Consider the following 19,900-nt stretch of genomic DNA (forward strand, 5'->3'; position numbering starts at 1 on the left):
TTTCAGCCACTCAGTTTGGGGATACATAGTTATTTCAGAGCCTTGATTATTTATTATATGATTATTCCTAACAGAAAGTCAAAAAGCCATGAATTTCACTGTTCCAAAGACCACAAAAGCTAGCCTTTGTAACAGTTCTGATGTATTCAGCCCTTTGAAAAGCAGAAGACATCCAGAAAGAAAGAAATATATAACAACATGTTAAGCGTGAATGAATGGGCCAATCAGACCAATTCTTCTGGGTACATCCATCTCCCCAAAACAAAAAAACCAAAGCCCCCATCATTCTAGGGAAAAAAAACAAACAAACCATCACTGGCTACAAATAATGCCCAGTTTGGGAGGCTGAATCTGCAACAGAGAACCTGAAGTTTGAAAGTACACGGAGTCCGGTCTAAAATCTAGGTGATGTTTCATATTCAGATAGAAAATGGTGTTGAGAGATGGGAAGGCAGAAGCACTGTGCTGAGCATACTACTCAGCTGCTGACTGTCTAGTCCCTTTCCTTGTACGTACACAAAGACAGACGTATTGGATGGATTCTCCAGTTCTGTACAACTAGTACATTCCTTACCAAGAAAGTTAAAAGTCAGGCTATCATGATGAAGGCAAAAAAACCTGATCTGCGCAGAAAACATATGGCAAGATTCAAATCACTGTACAGGAAAGTATTCAGATCCTTTGCTCTGGAAATAGCCTCAGCGATTTTATTGAAATTATATACAAAGTAAGATCTACAGTTTGGAACTGGAGGAAAATATTAAGTGAGAGAGAACAAGAAAACCAACAGCTAAATTTAACAAGTTATGTGTTGCAGAAATTAATTACTTAGCTGCAGCCCCCAGGGTGTGATCCCAGGACATCTGGCAAACAGCAATAGAACTGTTCTCATAGCCTACCTTTTCTTACATATTTATACACACTCAGTCTTGGTCTTTACTTGGCTGTAGCTTAATGCATATTTTCATGAATAAAGCAGGCTAACAGCTAAGAAATATCTATTCCTGAACAGGGCTTTAAAACGACCTAACAGTAAGACAATTTTTGAGGAATTGGCATCACTTCGGAAAGCAGAGTGTAGAAGATGTAACACTGTGTATGGAGGGGTTCTTAGCTAAAGATAGACCACGGGTAAAATGAAATGTGTACATTGAAGTTAGTTCTATACAGAAGGGCAAATTCTGGATTCCTTTCTTCATATGTTTTTGCAGAGACAAGCCTCCTGCTGAGTTAGGTAGGAGTATAGCCCAAGAAGAAACTTCAAGGTTTTCCTTGTTCCTCCTACAAATTGTTTTTTTCTAATGTGTTGAGAACTTTCTGTAGCACCAAAATGGAGAATAAGTACTATTCCCTTATAAGAACTTTAAATCTACACTTCAATATTTGGCTCTGGCAAACATAGTGGGATTCACAGGTCACATACTGTAGCATACAGAGATAGCATTAGTGGCAAAACTAATCACTTCTCCAGCTGTGAGAGAAGAAGACAGTGAAGAACTGGCCATAAAAGAGTACTCTTTGGGTAGAAAAGGGAAGCAACCAGAAAGTCTTTGCCAGAAGAAGAGTCAGAAAGCCCCTCAGCTACAGAACATGAGTTGTATAATCATACATATGCAGTACAAGGCCATGGTGAGGGCCCTATATACCTCAGTTGTTAAGCTGAGGGTTGTTGGGCTGGAAATCAAAAGAGAGAGAAGCTGGTCCTGACTTTCAGGATGAAAATGTCAACCTGAGGGACAGACTAAGAAACCTTGAGCCTGGAATGGGCTGAGGTTGAGCGTAAGTCTTTTGAATCGTTTGAACTTCCAAGTCCTGCAATAGACTAATAAATAAATGACATTCATCTCCCCTGTAGGAGAAACCCTGGCACAGCTAATGACATCAGAAGTAGTCACACAGAAACTGAGTCAGACAAGAATGAGTGGGCTCAGTTTGACCCAGCTGGCATTGAGTAAGCCACAGGCATTCCTTGAAAGGTTTGAATTTGCGGCCATGTCCAGGGGAACCTGGGGAGGAAGGGGAAGGACAGATTTCAAAGAGAATCAGGACCATGTTCTTAAATGTGCAGATGGGCAGATCCTTAATCTTATTAAGGTGCTATGTAAGGATCTAGAAGCATTTCACCTGCTTCAGTGAATGTGTCTGTAGAGCCTGATTATGCCAGAGCAGTGTCATTATAAAGTCGCTATCAAAGCTAATATTGCTCCATGGCACTATACAGTGTATTTGGAGCCACAGCTTCCTCTAGTGGAATCAAGTAATTCATCCACTAGATCTATGATGATTTACCTTTAACATATCGTAAGAAAAAGTAGATCTCAAATATATACACTAAAATGCCAGATGATAAAATAAAATGAAATGACATGAAATAATGAAATGAAATGAAATTAAATTAAATATGCATGAAGCCTAAGTATGACATTTAGAAATAGGACCTGAATTCAGGAGAATTTTGATCTTTTTAGTTACATTTAGAGATCCTGGATATTTTGACAGCAGCGGAAAATGGATGGGTAGAGCACTTTGGCCAAAAACTATCTGATAGCCCTGGTCCTTTCCCCCTGCCATGGAACACGATATAGTCACCATTGCATTCATTAGCAGTGCCCTAAAATGAAGCATAAATTTTTCTGTCACCTTGAATTACATACTGTTCTAACACTTCCAGGAGAGGAGAAACATGTTATGTATTTAACAAAGCAACAGGAATAGCCATGCTGTGCTCAGATTCCCTCAAAACCTTTTACAGCCTTTGCTTTTCCTTTATACCTTGTGGTAAGAAGAATAACATTTTGACTTTTATCCTTTCAAAACCATGGATATGTTCTCCAAATCAGGTATCTAGCTCTTATTTTTTTAAGTATTTCATGTAAAAAGAGGGTGAGACCATTGTGGTTTACACATAGCAGAGGAACTGTTTTTCAAATGACAGAGTAATATCAAAGGTAACCTCTACTATCAACAACATCTAGAGCTGATTGTTTTAGTCTAGATTTTTGCAGAAATGAGACCTACACAGTCTTGTGTGGCAGTTCCCTCATAATCACTTTGGATCCTGTTTCAGACCAACCTGTGATCTGGATTAACAGAGGAGAAAAAGAAATTCCTCCTCAAACTTCTCCTATTAAGTTTTAAAATAATGTTAATATACAAGTCAACAGAAAAGTTTACTGCACCGTTAGGAAAGCTGATTCTGATTTTCTAATTCTAGCAATAAAAAGGCACCATAACACATTCTTCAATTTGTACATTTGCCTTAAGTTTTTTAAAGTAGTGAAAAGAGGCTTTAATATAACTAAGAAGAAACTGACTCTTGTCTAAGATTAATCTATGCTGTTAAATAGCCAATGATAGATACCATGGAAAAACAAAATAACAATAGATTACAAAAGATCATTAACTATCACATTAATAAAAGATAGGATATTACCATTCAATCCTTGGCTAAATTTCCTCGTGGGTAATTGCATCCCACTCACCAAGTGTTGCATAGCCTTCTTGTATACAGAGAAAATTGTTACTCTGTTTCACCCCCAGAGGTAGGTGCATTTCTGTCTGTGTAACATGACAGATGGCTTGAAGTCCTTAGGGATCCTTTTGCATTTAACTCATGGATCAGTACAGGAATTCAAAGGAACAGATGTTCCTATAATATCTGGCAAGAAGATAAGCACCTAAATTTACTTTTAAGATAGATATATTTTATACCATCAAAATCCCCAACAGATATAAAGAAAATGAGATTTTTTAAAAAAACAGAGATCATTGCTTTGGCAGTTTAAAATGCATTTGCCATTGGCTGAATTTTTATTAGTTTTTTTAATCTAGTTGCTAATATTAAAAACAAAGTAGGTCTGGGACAGGAAAGGGGGAACAGGCGAACTGAATAAATCTTGATGTAATATAATGGGAAAGTTTCCAGCCATGAAGTAGTCATGTATGCTAACCTAAAATCAGTTAGCATTTTCTTTTCAAAGTGAAATACTTCATGCTACTCGAAAATAAAAATTAGCATCACTTCAAGTGCATTAATGGCCTTTACCACTAGAGGGCCGAAGCAACAGCTTTAACAGGATAATGACACCTGCCCTTGCTACGCGCGAGTCAAACACACTTTGGATTATTTGAAAATTAGATATTGCTATTACAGTTACTATTGGGAACTTAATTGCTTAAAAAATAAAATATCCTTTAAACAAAACCAAAAAATGCAGTTGTCTGATATTTTATGCTCTTTTCCTTCTTTTAAATTACCGCTGCTACCTTCTCAACAGGCAATAACAGCTTTCCAAGTACTGGTTTTTGTAGCAAGTCATTAGATTATTTCATCACCTATGTTAGTGCAGAGATTTCTGGATGAAGTACCTGCAATTCAGCTAGAAACTACAAATCACCCTGCAGAATTAGTGTGCACATCTGTCTATGATTAGGTATCCGCTCCGTGTGCTTATTGGGCTAGCAGCAAAGCAATGTAATAACGTTTCTAGCAACTGAACATGGGCATCTGAAAGAGTGTAGCCAAATTAGCTTCTAAGCTGTCACATACCACTGTTAGGCAAAGTAGTAGAAGAGCTACACAACTTCACTTGCCAAAATCCACAGTCGTAGTTGCTTTTATCCCTGCAGCCAGCTTCCTGTCACATTTTTCTCTCAGTCTGTCCCTGTAATGTTGACCCAAAGTTGCAGAACTGTGTTTCAAGAAGCATGGGCTGGTTGAGAGGGACCATCCATGTGAACGTATATTTTCTGTCCAGATGTTGCAAGTTAGCATGTGTTCTTTAGCGTATTTCAGCTCAAACCTATACTCTCTGAGGTACACAAAGAGAGAGATAAATAAATGCCTTTACAATGAGATTCCTTTGCACTCTTGCAGTGGCACAGGTCCAAGATCTGATCCTCAAGCTCAGCTTTTGCCATGTTTCTTTTATAGTGTTTTTCGGACAAAGCAATCAGGATCATTCCACTTGCTGTTGTACCAGTACATTAAATAAATTACCAATATGTCCTACAATTCAGGAAATTTAAAATCTCGTTCATGCTGTACCTGACAGAGATCATGAGGAACCAGAAAGAAATTCTGTGAACTTCTAACATTACAGCACATTACAGCTACTTCTTTCTACACAATTGTGCAATACACTTCTCGGCAGGACATAATGACCACATTGTGCACATCACCTGGGTCTGGAGTTACATGCACAAAAAAGACACGTCTGCTTGGCGATAAAACAGATTTTTAGCCACTACTGAATATGTCTCCAAGGCTAAATCATCTAGGAAGTAGTGTCATCTCAACTTCACATAATTTGGGCTGAGATTCAGGAACCTTGGCAGGTTGAAGGGCATAGACTCCTTTTTAGTGTGTCAACACATGGGCACTATATATAAATGCTTAAATTGCCTTACTCTGTGATCTCTCAAGAGACTTGACCAGTTGCTGCTGTGGATCACCTGGCATGACACTGGAGGATAAAGCAAAAAGCTGACCTAAGTTGTTCCAGAGAGTGACCCTTCACATTCAAGGACAATGAGGAAGTTAATGATCTAAAACAATCTCTTTGGCCCCCTTTTTTGCCTCTTCAGTCATGGTCCTGGCACAAGATTTTATTTGTTTCAGTAAACAGTTTACTGAAAAAGAGTTTAGAAAGCTGTTGTTTCTTCCAGGCAACCTCCTTCCTGGCAGCCTGAGAAGTGAAATCATTATTTTTGGCATTGCTTTGGGATTTTACAGTTCCACAGTTCCAAAATATATACCAAATCGCTGTGTTTTTAAGATGACATCAAATTCCATGGGATTTAATGGCCAGCTAACCTAAATAGGAGCATGAGTTAGATCTTAATTTGTGACAGGTCTGTATTACATGCAAGCATTTAATGGCGTAACTAAGATTTTAAGCACATAATTTATTTCCAAAGATGAAGCTATATCATTAAAAACCATATTTTGTAGCCTTTTAGTAGATGAGGAAAACAAAATCTCTTAGACAGAATGTATGTGATCATATGAATTTAAATCAATGCATACATGGTTATTTTTAAAAATGCATCATAAAATGCATCTTCATTTATAAGCTCTGCATGCATGACACTTAAGAAAGAGCAAATTCATACTGCAGAATATCAGCAGCAAAGATAAGATCAAAAATAGAGTTTACACAAATCACCTATTTTTCCATTACTGGAATGCATCACTGATGAAAATTTTGGCTTAAGGTGTAGTTCAGGTCAGCAAGACCAAATCTTAGAGACAGAAACGTATATTAGTGTGTTGATTATACAGTCCCATGAATGGGTTGTACTATATTTCGACACTGTTCTGAGGGTTATTGTGGAAAATCTTGACTTTACATATACAGTAATAGGAAAAATTGAGCTAAAAACAATGTTTGTAATTACTGATCTTTGTTGAAACAGCTCAGTCAGAAGCTTGTAAAAAGAGACTATTTACAGAAACAAAAGGGCAGGTAAGGACTCACGCCTTTAGCCTCCAGACAAGCAAAAGAAAAAGAAAATTTATCAGGCAAAAGAATTTAATTCAATTACAAGACTTCAGGATTAAACAATCAGCTTTCTGTCCCACGTGAAGAACTGCAGGGATTTGCAGCATCCTGCTGGATCTACCATATCATCCCACAGTTATTCTTAGGACTTTCTCAGAACTGTGTTTTTACTGGGTGGCTTCTGAGTGAATCTCCTTGAGCATTTGTGAGCATTTTGCAGTGATATCTGAACTAGAATTTTCTGCATAACGTCCTATTTCACTTGCCATTGAAGACAGTGGAAAGAACTCCCACTGATTTCAATGGAGTCTGAATTAGGCCTTTTTTTGAGAGAAGCCTGTGCTTGACAGGCATTCATTATAGCAATAATTTTTAATAATGATATTGATAACACATTAATGTGTTGTTCCTTCTAGAAATTGCTTAATCTAACCAGACCAAAGAACTAATATACAATGTTGTTTTAAAAGCTGGCAAGTCTGTACATATTTTATAACACTAATGACATTAGCTTTTTATACCGCATGTACTAGTTTCTGAATTGAAACCAAAACAGTTGGGTTTGAGCAGGAAGTAACTCTGGAAATTCTGACTATTATATGTGATGGATATAAAATTTCTATTTTAACTGGCTACAGCAGCAGCCTATTCACTAAAGCATTTTACTATCCTAGGGATATTTGCCATTTTTCATATTTTATACAATTAAGGACTAACTCATTCTCCTCCAGTAAGAGACTATGTCCAGAAAAGTCTCATCTGGCCTTTAAATCCATTCTTATGTGATATGATAAATAATTTATCGCTCCCAAATTGGTCATCATTTACTTATTAAATGTTATTATTTCAGTAATATTTATTGCTACTACTTAGTAGTAGCAGCAGCAGAAATAACATCAGTGCTGATCTTTCTAAAAAAGGGCTCCTTGTTGTGGGTAATGTGTGAATAGACAATGCTAAGATCCTCTGCCCCACAGACTTTACAATCTCAATTTCCAGCTCAGAAAAAGCGCTCAGGTGCTTTTCTGATAGGATTACTTTTCCAAATCCACCCCCATTTCTTCCTTACTAAATAATTTCCTATTACTTCTGCCCCTCAGAAAAAAATCTATTAATACAGGTTTCTTTCGAGCATCTGCGTTGGCATGTCAGAGCCATGAAACACTGGGAGGATTTGGTTATATAACGATGTAAGCTGGTATGTACTGGGAAAAGCCCTTTCAGCACTGCAGTGGTAATGAAGATTCTATAATGCACGCTATGTTGAAAATCACATTCAATACCTACCAGGATGTAGATAGATATCAACAATGTATTATTGTGCTAATTAACAACGTCTCAGTTATACATGGTTTTAACTTATTTGCCACTGTAATACTTTGTGGGTTTTTTACATTTTTGAAATGAAATATTGAAATTCTACACAGATAATATAGTCATTATGGGAATTTCAGTGTTAAAATAATTGGCCTTTCTTGCACAGAAGTGTTTTGCTGCTGCAAAACTTCATTAACCCTCCACCAGAGGGCAACATCAGAAAAAAATATTTTTATAATTTCCAAGAGCCGTTGCTTTTAGGATATTGCAGGAACATCACATGTTTTCATCAGGGAATTGGTTATTTTAATCTTATTTTTATAACATGATCTCTACATTTTTTCACAAATTAAGTAAGCAAGTGAAGGACCTTAATAATTTCAGACAAATTTGTTGAGGGCACAAGTTATACAGTCAAGCTTTTTGTAATTAACAAATCTACTTTATAGAAATTTTAAGATTAGCACGAAGCCTGAAAGAAATATAACATTTAGAAAGATTTAGCAAGAAATACGACATTTTGCATCTACAATGCACCGCAAAGTGATTAAGGTCAGCAGATTACTACGAAATTCCGGAAAGAAGAAATAATCCTGTTCACAGAATGTACCCGGCTCATTCTAGGGCTATAAATACCACAAACCAACCCTAAATGATGGCTATTCCAGGCATGCTATTCCAGGGCATTAAAGCAGAGGACACAAAAGGTATGAAAATACTAAAGGCTTAAGAGTAAGCAGTCACTAATGGATGCCTAATATCATATGGAATAGTCTGTGCGAGTAAATACGGATATAGAGATAAATATACCTTCAGAATAGATGCTATCTCTCTATAGCGAGAGCAGCATTCTTTGCAGCTAATGCCCCGTTTCCCCAGAAGTGCGACTGACTGCCCGGAGACCATGTCCCTTCTGCGCACGAACAGTACGCAGGGATCCGCGACACCGGCCCCGACGTGCGGCACCCCCCGCAGGGCCGAGCCGAGCCGTGGAGGGGGCGGCAGGAGCGGCCCCGCGAGCCGCAGCGGCTCCGCCGGCCCCGCGCCCCCGCCCTGGCCCGGCCGCCCCCTCTGCGGGCGCAGGGGCGCGGCGCTGTCCGCGGTGCTGACGGAGCGCGGCGCTGTCCGCGGTGCTGACGGGGCGCGGCGCTGTCCGCGGTGCTGACGGCGGCAAGGCGCGGCACGCTCAGGGCGACGCTCGCCTCCACCCCCGCCCTGGGACGCGACCTGCGCGGCCGCGCTGGGAGCAGCGGTCCGCGGGCGGGCGGGCGGGGAAGCGAGGAAATGCCAGGGCTCCTCTCTGCCCGAAGGATTTAGCCAGCGGATCCTGGGAACTTCATCCGCGTAGCTGTCTGCCCAGCGCGGCTAATCGCACCCCTCCCCCTCTAGCTCACGGCGCAAGGGAACCGAGGTTTCTCTGAAACGCTCCTGCGAAGGCGCCTCCTGCCCTCCCAGCCGGGCCACGGCTCCACCTGCCTCCACCTGCCGCCACCGAGCCCTGCCCGGCCGAGGCGACTTTCTGAACTTGCCGCCCAACTCCGCGCTGCCGGGAAACCCGGGAGCTGCCTGCGGCGCTCTCACACTCGGCTCGCTGCTGCACACACGCGCGCTCGCTCTCACTCTCCTTCTCCCTCTCCCTCGCCCTCTCTCCCCCCCTCCCCCCGGCTCTCACGCTCCGTCTCTCTCGCTCGCTCGCTCGCTCTCTCACACACACACCCGCGCGCGCTTTCTCTCCCTCTCCTTTTACCCGGAGGTGCACTGATAGACATTTAATGAGGGGGGGAAAGTTAGGGATTAAACCAATATGAACCATCGTTGCTCATAGCGGTGCCCTATTCAGAGCAGAGCGGAATCCAGCGAGCACCTCTGCAGGAATGGAGTCGGTAAAACAAAGGATTTTGACCCCTGGCAAGGAGGGACTGAAGAATTTTGCTGGAAAATCCCTTGGTCAACTCTACAGGTAAGACCGAGATTTCTTTTGGGATTGTACTTCTTGCTAGTAACAATTGGAGGCTTTTCTTAAGCCCCAGCTGCTGAAGGAGGTCGAATAGTTATGCGCTGGGTATGCTCATCGTGGACGGGCTGGGAGCTCTTTAGATATCGCTGATATAATCTGGATCCTGGAAACTAATGCTGAAGCTTCTCAATATGGCACCCTCGTAACTTGGCTATCTGATTCGTAGATGGTGTCTGTAAATATGTGGCGAAAGATTACCCCATCTTTCTCCTACAAAACCAGGATCCCATCTTGAAATCATAATCAGAGGAGAGCAGCTCCCTGTATTTTTGTTTTATGTTAATTTTGCAATGCAGTCACAGGATCTTTCTCCTTGCCCTTATCAATCATTAAAAAAAAATAATAATCCTTCCTGGTTTCGATTAGTCGTGTCCCTTGTGTAATTCGTCGTCAGAGGAAGATAAACATGGAGATGTATAAATAATTGATATCCGAACGATTTTTTTTCTTCTTAAGCTGGAATGTATAGAGTGATATGTTTAATTATTTATCCGTCTGCGCTGAGAAGCATCCACTTGATTTACAAGTCATATATAACTGCAATTGCTACACTCGTAAGAATCAGTCAACAATATGTTTCTCTGTGTATGCACATTTTTATCATCTTCGAGATGATAGATATACAGCCAAAAATTCAGACATTACTAAAAAAGGTGTGCACAAAAGTTAACATATCATGTTCCATCAAACAACCTGGTGACTTTAGTGACCTCCAGGATGTTTGAGAATAATCTGTGAAATTCCAATATATTTTCGATTATCTCCTCTGCTAGAAATTGTCCCCAAATTTTTTAGAATTATTGATTAAAGCTAACTGCGGTTTTATCTGCCTACTGTAGGTCACGTAAAAGTCTTTTTTCTCTACCTATGCGGCAGTGTTGGGCACAGGCACAAGGCTGTTCCACAGCATGAGTCACAACTTCTGCTGCCATTTTAAGGGAAGGGGAGATATCAGTGAAGTAATAAAGATAAAACTAAGATTTGCATTTGTGTAGGAAGGGTGCAGTTTTAATAAGCCAAAAGCAAAAAAAACAAAGCCAACAACAACGTAGTGAAAGCCCTACATTTTATGGCCATATTTTAAGTCATCTTCAATGATCAGAAAAAGAAAAATAACTAGATGATAATCCAGAATAACTCTTCAAAATATCATTAAGAAAATAAAATCCCTTTCCACCCTAAAAGACTCAGTAAAAAAAAAATAAATAAAACGGTCGTGTCCACTTCTTTTTACGTTGTCACACAGCGAATTATGAGAAACAGTGTTTATATTTTCCAGTGAAACTCCTTTTAAACTCTCCCTTGATTAACAAGTGCACCGTTTACTAATCTTATTCAATGCACAGAACTGAACTATTTTGTTTCCGATTCTAAGAATTAAAATAGTTTTTATGTCCCTTATACCTTAGTGTCTTCCTGAGGACAACAAGCTCATTCAGTGAGAAGACACTTCTACATCATTCTGTATTCGCACGAACGAATTTTGAACATAAAAACACAGTGTTGTATTTTATTTACAACTTTAAGACACTAAGAAATGCTGCCGTCTTTACGAATGGAATTAATTCCCCCAGCAAAGAAAAATCGGGAGGATTTCAGCCGAGTAACTATTGGAGGAATGCGCTATATTTTCTACAAAACACAGAGAATCTTCTGAGCCTGATTCTGCTAATTGTTACTGCCCCATTAGCCGGATGAGTTAACCTCACTTGAGATGCTCCTCAAAGGAGAGTTTCTGACGCGAGAAAGCACTCCTGAAGCAGAGGTTAGGGCAGTGGTAGGGAGAGCGCAAAGTGTCGGGAAATGGTCACATACTCGCTCCTCAAGAGGATGGAGGTAGGATGAAAGCGGTTAGTTTTTCTGTGTTTTAAATATCCCAGTGACAATAGAAGATTATGAGATTCAGCATGGGACACTTGCTTGATAAACCTGATCTTTCTTATTGCCGACAAGGCATTTTTAAAGCCTTTCCTCCAGAGAAGAACTGAAATGAAATGTTCTGAATCACCTTTTGTGGAGGACAGTTCGTCTCCTTATTTTTCTGTTGGTTCGAAATAGGTGCAAATAATCCTTTCGCACCAGAATCCTACGCGTTGATATCTAGGAGCTAGGATTCCCGACTAAAAACGAGGGCAATGAGATCGAGCATAGAGCTGATCTGGGAAGATTAAAACTGCTAAACGATCGCACGCTCACAGCGTGTGAGCTGAGCAGATGTGATCTTTGGACAGACTTCTCCGGAGATGCCCGTCCTCCAGAGACAATCATATTTTCTTCTACTGCTTGTGACAGCCATTTTGCAAATCTAAAATAAGTAGCAATATCGCCCCCTCCCTTTTTATTAACATTTCTTTTGTTCCCAGACCAGAAGCAAGATGCACACCAATATCCTTCCCCTTAATATTTCTGATGCAGCAACGAGAGAATAAAACCTTCTCCAAAAGCCTGTTTCAGTTCAAACTATGCCTCTTGGACTGCCCAACATGGCGCCTCTGCAGTGGTTACAGATGATGTCTCCTTAATGCGTCCTACATATTTAAGCAGAAGTCTTAAATGATAGATGAGCAATTCGCAGCTAGAGCTCCTCCCTGGGTTTCCGCGGCGGGGTGGCGGGGGGAGTTGGGGATGACTAATCGTGACTCCCACAGGTCATTGCTAAAGAACAGCTGAAGGTGAAGGGCAAACAAAGAGTAACCCCCCAAACCAAACCAGCCCAGGGGGCGGGGGAGCGCTGACCGTAAGCCTTCAGCTACTCGAAGTAAGTGTGCCTGCAGCCGGCCAGGGCGGCGGGGCTGCGGCGGGGCCTGACTCTCCCTTCTTGTGCCGGGCAGGGTCTTGGAGAAGAGGCAGAAGCCCGGGGACACCATCGAGCTGACGGAGGATGGGAAGCCCGTGGAAGTGCCCGAGAAAAAAGCCCCGCTGTGCGACTGCACCTGCTTCGGGCTGCCCCGGAGGTACATCATTGCCATCATGAGTGGACTGGGATTCTGCATTTCCTTTGGCATCCGATGTAACTTGGGAGTGGCCATCGTGGACATGGTCAATAATAGCACCATACACCGCGGAGGAAAAATTATTAAAGAGGTGGGGACCCTTCCCTCGTAAATCCCCTATGCTCTCAGTGCAGCCTCACGCCAAGCAGGTTAGAGCAGGCGACACGGGCCCTGCAGCCCTCGGGGCACTCCCGCCCCGCCGCTGCCGGCGCGGCCCCGCCGCTCCCCCCACCGCGCCGCTCCGCGCCGGGGCGCCGCTGCCGTGCGAGCAGCAAACCCGCCCGATGATGCCGGTCTTTCCCTTTCGGTTCCCGGCCCAAAGCCATTCTAATCTGTGGGCAGATTTTCGCCATTTGTGCTTCGGAAAACGCCGATATCTCGTAAAATAAATGCAGGGAATGGGGGAGGAGGACGTCGAATAAGCGGTAGCAAACGGATGCGCGGAGCTGTAAAGGAGACCGGGAGGCTGTGCAGGAATGTCTGAAAACAGCAGGATGAGAGAATCCGCGTTAATAAAATGCCGCCGTTTTAAAGGGGGTCGTAGCCCAATGAGAAAGAGGTGAATGTTAAATATAGACGAGCATTAAATACGCAAGTCCAGATCCAAACCGCTAGAGCTTACTCCCGAGCACACTCAGGAGCGGAGGCAAGAGGTAGGTGTTTGCCGGCACGGCGGTGCGGGCGCGGCGGCCGGCAGCGCTCCCACCCCTCTGGGCGCCGGCGGGGTGTTTGCAAGCCCAGGAGACCCGGCCGGGCCGGATCCTGCGGGCCTGGAGCTGCGGTGGCCGGGCCGGGCCGTGCCAGGGCGGTCGGGGCACAGGGGCTCCGGTCACTGCGGAGGGACCCGGCCGCCGCGGGTCCCGCAGAGTCCCGGGCAGAGCCATTCCACCACTATTATCGAGTTTGCTTTGCTGCTTATTTGCTTCGCGGGCAGCTGGAGTATTTGCTGTCGTGAGCGAACAGGGAAGGGAATATATTTGGGAGCCTGGCGCCCCGCGTTCGCTTCGCCATCCCCCGGCGCCGTACCGGCTGCCGAGCGGCCCCGCCGGCGGTAGAAGCTGCCCCCTCGACTGCCCCGCATGCAGCCACCGCGGTGAGTGCTTTGGCCTGGCACCCTCACAGCCTTCCTCCTTTTCTCTCCATCTCTCCCGGTCCCTTGCGCTGGAAGAAAGCGAAGTTCAACTGGGATCCTGAAACAGTCGGCATGATCCACGGCTCTTTCTTCTGGGGGTACATCATCACCCAGATCCCCGGCGGCTATATCTCCTCCCGGCTGGCAGCTAACAGGTAACGGCGGCCCCCCGCCCCTCGCTCCGCGTGTGCCCGCAGCCGGGGCAGCCCCGGCGGCCTTGCGCCTCCCTCCGCGCCCGCGGCAGCCGGGTCCCCCCGCGGGCTGCCCCGGGCTGGGGGGGGCCCTGGCCCGCGCCTCCGCGCAGGACGAGCGCAGCGGCGCGGCCGGCTCCCCCCGGCCCAGCGCACCCGCTCCAAAGGGAGAAGGCGCTGGCGTGAAGCCTGGGCGAGGGGCTGCCAGGACACGCTTCACGCCCAGAGCGTCTCCCGGTCGTGCACGCGGTTTCATGCCTGTCTCTTTTCCCTCTAAAATGCAATTTTAGCGGGCTGTGACAACGTTATTAAAGACAGAGGAAAATTCAAAGGTTCATTATTTCACCAAAGCTTGAGACATTTTTTCAAAGACTGGGTGAAACAAATTTATGCTTTTTTCTTTCAAGAAAAGGAAAACCATCAGCAGGAATTTTCCATTGACATTGAAATGAATTTAGAATGGTCGAAAAACATGTTTCAATGAGATTTATACAATGAAAAGAAAGTGCAGATGGCGCAGGGACTTAAGGACTCGTTTCTATGGTGTCTGGCAATATTTCAAGCACCCTGGGTGCGATTCTACCTGTTAATTAGATCCACTGAGTATTCAAGACACATGAGGCTTTCACATCCATCCTTAGTGCCATAGGCTCATCGTTAGGAGAAGTAGCGAAGGTCCTAGTGCCACTCTTCAAAACAATAATGAACTAAGTGCAAATGGATACTAAAAATACTAATATATACCTTTAACTCTTTTCAGGAGTGGGCCACATCAAAGGTAGCCCTGGATAGATGGAGATACTATCTGCTTGCCTGGGGAGCAAGCTTTCTTGCATTTGTTTGGGAAAGAGGGGGAGGAGAGAGGGGAGCTACGGCAAAAATACACTCTCCGAGGGTAACATACCTTTTAGACAGAGACTTCCATTAAAAATAATGAGTATTTAAAAAGGTACAGATCCTCTGTACAACTCTATCATCCTTCATATTGCAAATAAAACCAGAGTACAACATTTCTTAAACAAGGGTATCCATTGTTTGACAGTTTACAAGATAATGGCTCAGAAATGTAAAAGGCTATTTCAAATAACAATGAAAAGCCAGATAAAGGGCTCCTTCCCCTTTCTTCCTTTCTTGAGCATTTTTGCATCTTTACACAGCCTGTAACTCCTTGAGATTAATAGGAATCTTGCCTGAGTAAAGACTGCAGGATTTGACCCCGAGAACTAAGAAATTCTGTCATCATTTACCCTATAGCATAACTTTAGCAAAGTAATTTGAATCAATCCAGATTTAAAGTAGTGTAACTATAAAGATGTGCAAGAGAATGGCATAGACATTCCCAGGAAAACTCAGTAGTATAAACACACAGCCTGGAGTATGTGAACCAAATTTTCCTCCCCTCATGATGTTGTAAACGCAGACTAGTTCCAGTTATCAGCCTGGATGTATTTTAACTCAGGAGTTTTCACAGATTAGTGGTTAGTTATTGCTGTTGTGGAAGCCTCTGAGACAACTCCAACGCAAGGTGAATGACTGTTTAAATCACAGATTTAATTAAGGTACTAACTATGACATATATGCTAGTAATTGCACATAGTAAAATATGGATAGTTGTCTTGACTTATATTTAGCATACAGATAAAAATGGCAAAGAACAGAGAGTTAGGTGTAGCAGTCAGAATTATAGGGCATGGAGAAAAGCCAAAAACCTAGTTCCTGAATGCTGCAATCAGATTTTGGCACCCACATGTTCAACTGAAATGCACAGGAAGATCTGTAGGGTAAAGCAGCACCCAAAATCGGGTCATGCAAGCCTCAATGTCCACACAATTTCCAAGAAACTCTGCATGAGGAAGAAGTCAGAGAAGTGAATACTTTAGTCTCAAGGCCTACAGTAATATCAGAATGGCAGCTACTATAAAAGTCAGTGTTGGTCTACATGTCAGATATTACAGCCACTGCTGGTCCCTTCCCATTCTGGTGGATGATGGCCAGGTAACTCTTTTTTTTTTTTTTTTTTTTAAACAAATCTCACTGTATACCTTTGTGGCATCATTGGTTTTCTCTGCATTCAGAGCAAATCTGAATTTATACAGAAAAACTAGCTTCAGGTGTGCTCTACATATAAAATAGCAGCTGCAGAATAACATAGCAGGATTCAAGACAATCTATTAGAAACTCAGTCTTGAATTTAAGAAAAAAGGGAGATTTTCAAGATGGAAAATGATTCATTCCCTGAAAGAGGAGGAGATACAGATTACAGGAAAAGGATGAGCATGAGTGAAAAGCTGAGTCCCAACTGCCAAGAGTACCAACGAAAGCAATGAGGAATGAAGGTTAGCGGGTGTTTTGTGAGCTTGATTTGTTATTTACAGGCAGTTGCTGAGTTTGCTTGATATTAAGATTCAGTCTAGCAGTCAATTCTAGAGATCGGGACATAATTTGAAAGTATCACTAAGGCGCAACACATGCAAGATACGACCCTCCTGTAGTATCAAGAAAACCTTTCTACACACAATGCCTTAATTTCAAGCTGGGCTGAGACTCTTTATTTTAATCTTGTCCCTGATTTAAAATGCTTGCTGCCAATCAAGAATTAGCCACACTGAGCTCTGAACTTTCTGCTATTTTTGTTTTTTCAGTCGAGTCAGTCAATGGGAAGCTTTTCACTAACGTGCTTTCCTAATTGTAAAACTCAAGGCTGTTGCTGCATAGTGATTCTCTTCTGCCTTGACCCACTACTCTTATCAAGCATATAGCTCCCCATTGCTTCTGAGGGATGAGATTTATTGACATATGATGAACAGTAAATTGAGCTTTTCAGGAGTTTGCACTTGATAGCTTGGATCTCAATTTATCTCAGATTGCATCACTGAGAATTTTCCTTGATAGAGTCTTTTCAACCCAACACTGAGAAAAATGCTTCAGTTAAAAGAGATATATTTACACTTTCATAGTAACATTAAGATCAAATGAAATTGTGTTTGAAAATTCCAGAGTACATTCAGAACTTTTGCCTCTAAGGGATCAGCAGAAATTGGGTTATAGCAGGTTACAAAGGCCACGCTCCCAAACACTTTCAACTCCTATTGACTTCCATAGGAATAGGGAACATTCAGTACTTTGCAAGACAACTTAACCTTTCAGAAGTCTAGGGTTGGGCCTCAGGTGCCAACTCATTTGCAATCAGTGAAGCTTTAAACTTGCATCCCTTGGGTAGTGTGTGAAAATAGAAAAGGATTCCATTTTGCTACAAGGCTAGAGACCTCTTCTCCCAGAGGAGGATCTGCCTCTGGAAGATGTTGGTACGAAACCACTATGCAACCAACCACAGCAGACCAGAGCAACGACAGAAGCACAACGTGGGGTCCCATGGGTAGAGTTTATTACAGCTACACCTTTCCTCAGAGTAAAGTTCTCAATGAACAATTAACCTTGCCATTGATAAAGCACTAGATGATGATAGCAGAGAGTACTGAGACAGGCTCTGGAGAAGGCATCCTGCTGCAGGGCCCTCCAAGTCTGCAACTAATCTAGGTTACGTACTTCCCATATTCGAACTTACGTAAAGCCTTACACTGAAAACAGTGCCTTCTCCCTAGGCTGCAGTACACTGGGAGTAGTAGATGGCCCCTGTAGAAATTTCTGTATAAATATCTTTAACAAGAGAAAATCACCCATGTTTTAGAGCTTTTGAGACTGTAGGGGCATGAATGGACAAGCAGATTATAGAGATCCAAAAATATTGTAAATACTTTTTAGTTACAACTCATTCTGAGTAGTAATAGCAAAGCTTTCTTATAAAAGAGTGGATTAGCGCTGAAACTATTTTTTAGAGATCTGAAAAATGCTGGGGATTCAATGCTATTTATTGTTTTAACTAAAGCCACAGTGGATTTTCATTAGTGTGACTTGGGTTTTTAGAAGGAAGGAACTGAGTTGTATTCACATTGTTTAAAAGCATTTTTTCCTTGAAAATTACAAGGAAACATGAAAATTCAAGTGTAATACACTACTATCATGTATTCACACTATTTAATCAGTTGAACCATAATTCACAATGGGTGTAAATGCCATTTAAAAGCATGGAAAATCTCATTTGAATGCTTTTCAAGTACAGGTTTCAATGTCAGCATTACAGTGGCTCCCACCAGAGTGGCTAACATTATAAGATTACCATGCCGTGTGAACAGACTGCAGTCTATAATATGCTGACAGTCCTCTGACCTGTTAGTCTTAATTTCTACTTAGGCCACAAAAGGAACTTTGGCTGGGGCTAATCAGACTTCATCTCAGCTTGACACATTTAGAAAGGCAATCATCATTTATAGTGATTGAAACCTTATTAAAAGAAAAAAAAGAAATTTGTGGTTGGGTGGTTCTTCAGCTCTATCTTTCAAAATTGGATTAAATGGAATGTGATGGCTAAGATGTTTAAATGCTTTAAAACAATGCAAGGAATGCAATATTCTGATATGAAGTTTGGAAATGATCATCTAATAATAGTACTCTTTTGTAGTTCCTTAGCGACTACATTATCAACAGATTTTGGTGTTCTGATGCTTTGAAAAAGATGTCAGTACATAATCTGGAAATTGGTGCATTTTTTCTTGACTTTGAGCTCCTCCAGGAGGATTTATATATTTTAACTAAGCAACCGAGTTAGGAAGCCCTTCAAACCTCGAGTATATTATATCAGTCCCAGAAGGTGCTCAGCTCTGCCCGTTGACTATATAGGGACTCCAGAGTACCTGGGCTACTAGCTCAAGTCACTATGTAGGTGTGAGGAAACCCCTTCTTTTTGTGTTTTGCATGAAAAAGTGAGTGTCTGTAACTGGACTAATGATATTTATCACACTGGTATGCTATAAAGATTAATTAACTAGTGTTTATGAACCTTTCAAAGATTTATATATTATTATGACAGTGCTGAATAGTCCTTTAACAAGATCTAGTGTAATCTTCACATTTTATCAGCCATTTCATAAGTATGTATAAATGCCAATAAACTTGTGGGTACAAAGAGGACAAAAATGATATATTGAAGACCACTGGTAAACTGTTTTTTGTTCAAAACTGTATATACTATAGTCAAATGCAAAGTAATGTCAGCTTCTGAATGGGAAACCATCCCAGAAAGCAGTGACTCTGACAGGGATCCTAAGCCATTCTGTACCAGTAATTCATCATGAGCTTCCAGTCTGGTGCCTTGGTAAAGAAGTTGATTTAATCCTGGGTTATTTGTTTTTTCTGTATTTAATGCTATTAAAACTAACTGTGCAATTACTTAAAAGATGGAAAAAATGTCATATAGAAAAAGAAATAGCAAGAACCATGTGTTCGGTATATCAGAAAAAATACTGGGAGGTAACGATTATGAAGTATGCATGTACCTCCACTGGGAAAAATCAATGGGTATAAATGTCCTTTTTTAATCCTATAGGAAGTCATAACAAGAACCAGTAAGCTAAAGCCAGATAAATGAAAAAAGCATATATATTAACAATGAGTACTAGCCACCACTGGTCCAACCAGAGAAAGAATATGCCAGATTCTTCACCTTGGATGTTAGATTCCTATTCTGAAAATTTTATTTTAGCTATTACAAAAACATGCTTTCAGTAAGGGGTAATCAAGGGAAATGTAAGGGTCAATGCCATAGGGGAGGTCAGGCTAGATGAACTAATTTTTCCTTTGGCCTTAAAATATATTCACTTATTTTCTCTTTAACCTAGAAAAATAATGAT

General features: G+C 41.9%; 1 protein-coding gene across 1 annotated transcript in view; it reads left to right on the plus strand.

The window, feature by feature from the left end:
• Nucleotides 1-9,093: 9,093 nt before the first annotated feature.
• Nucleotides 9,094-19,900, plus strand: part of SLC17A6 (solute carrier family 17 member 6) — a 34,122-nt gene continuing 23,315 nt past the window's right edge. Inside the window, exons 1-3 of the mRNA XM_026094549.2 lie at nucleotides 9,094-9,780; nucleotides 12,669-12,921; nucleotides 13,999-14,117. Coding sequence (XP_025950334.1) covers nucleotides 9,695-9,780; nucleotides 12,669-12,921; nucleotides 13,999-14,117 — 458 coding nt within the window. The 5' untranslated portion in view covers nucleotides 9,094-9,694. The remainder of the gene's footprint in view (nucleotides 9,781-12,668; nucleotides 12,922-13,998; nucleotides 14,118-19,900) is intronic.

This window comes from Dromaius novaehollandiae, chromosome 5, assembly GCF_036370855.1.
Source record: "Dromaius novaehollandiae isolate bDroNov1 chromosome 5, bDroNov1.hap1, whole genome shotgun sequence".
Lineage (NCBI taxonomy): Eukaryota > Metazoa > Chordata > Aves > Casuariiformes > Dromaiidae > Dromaius > Dromaius novaehollandiae.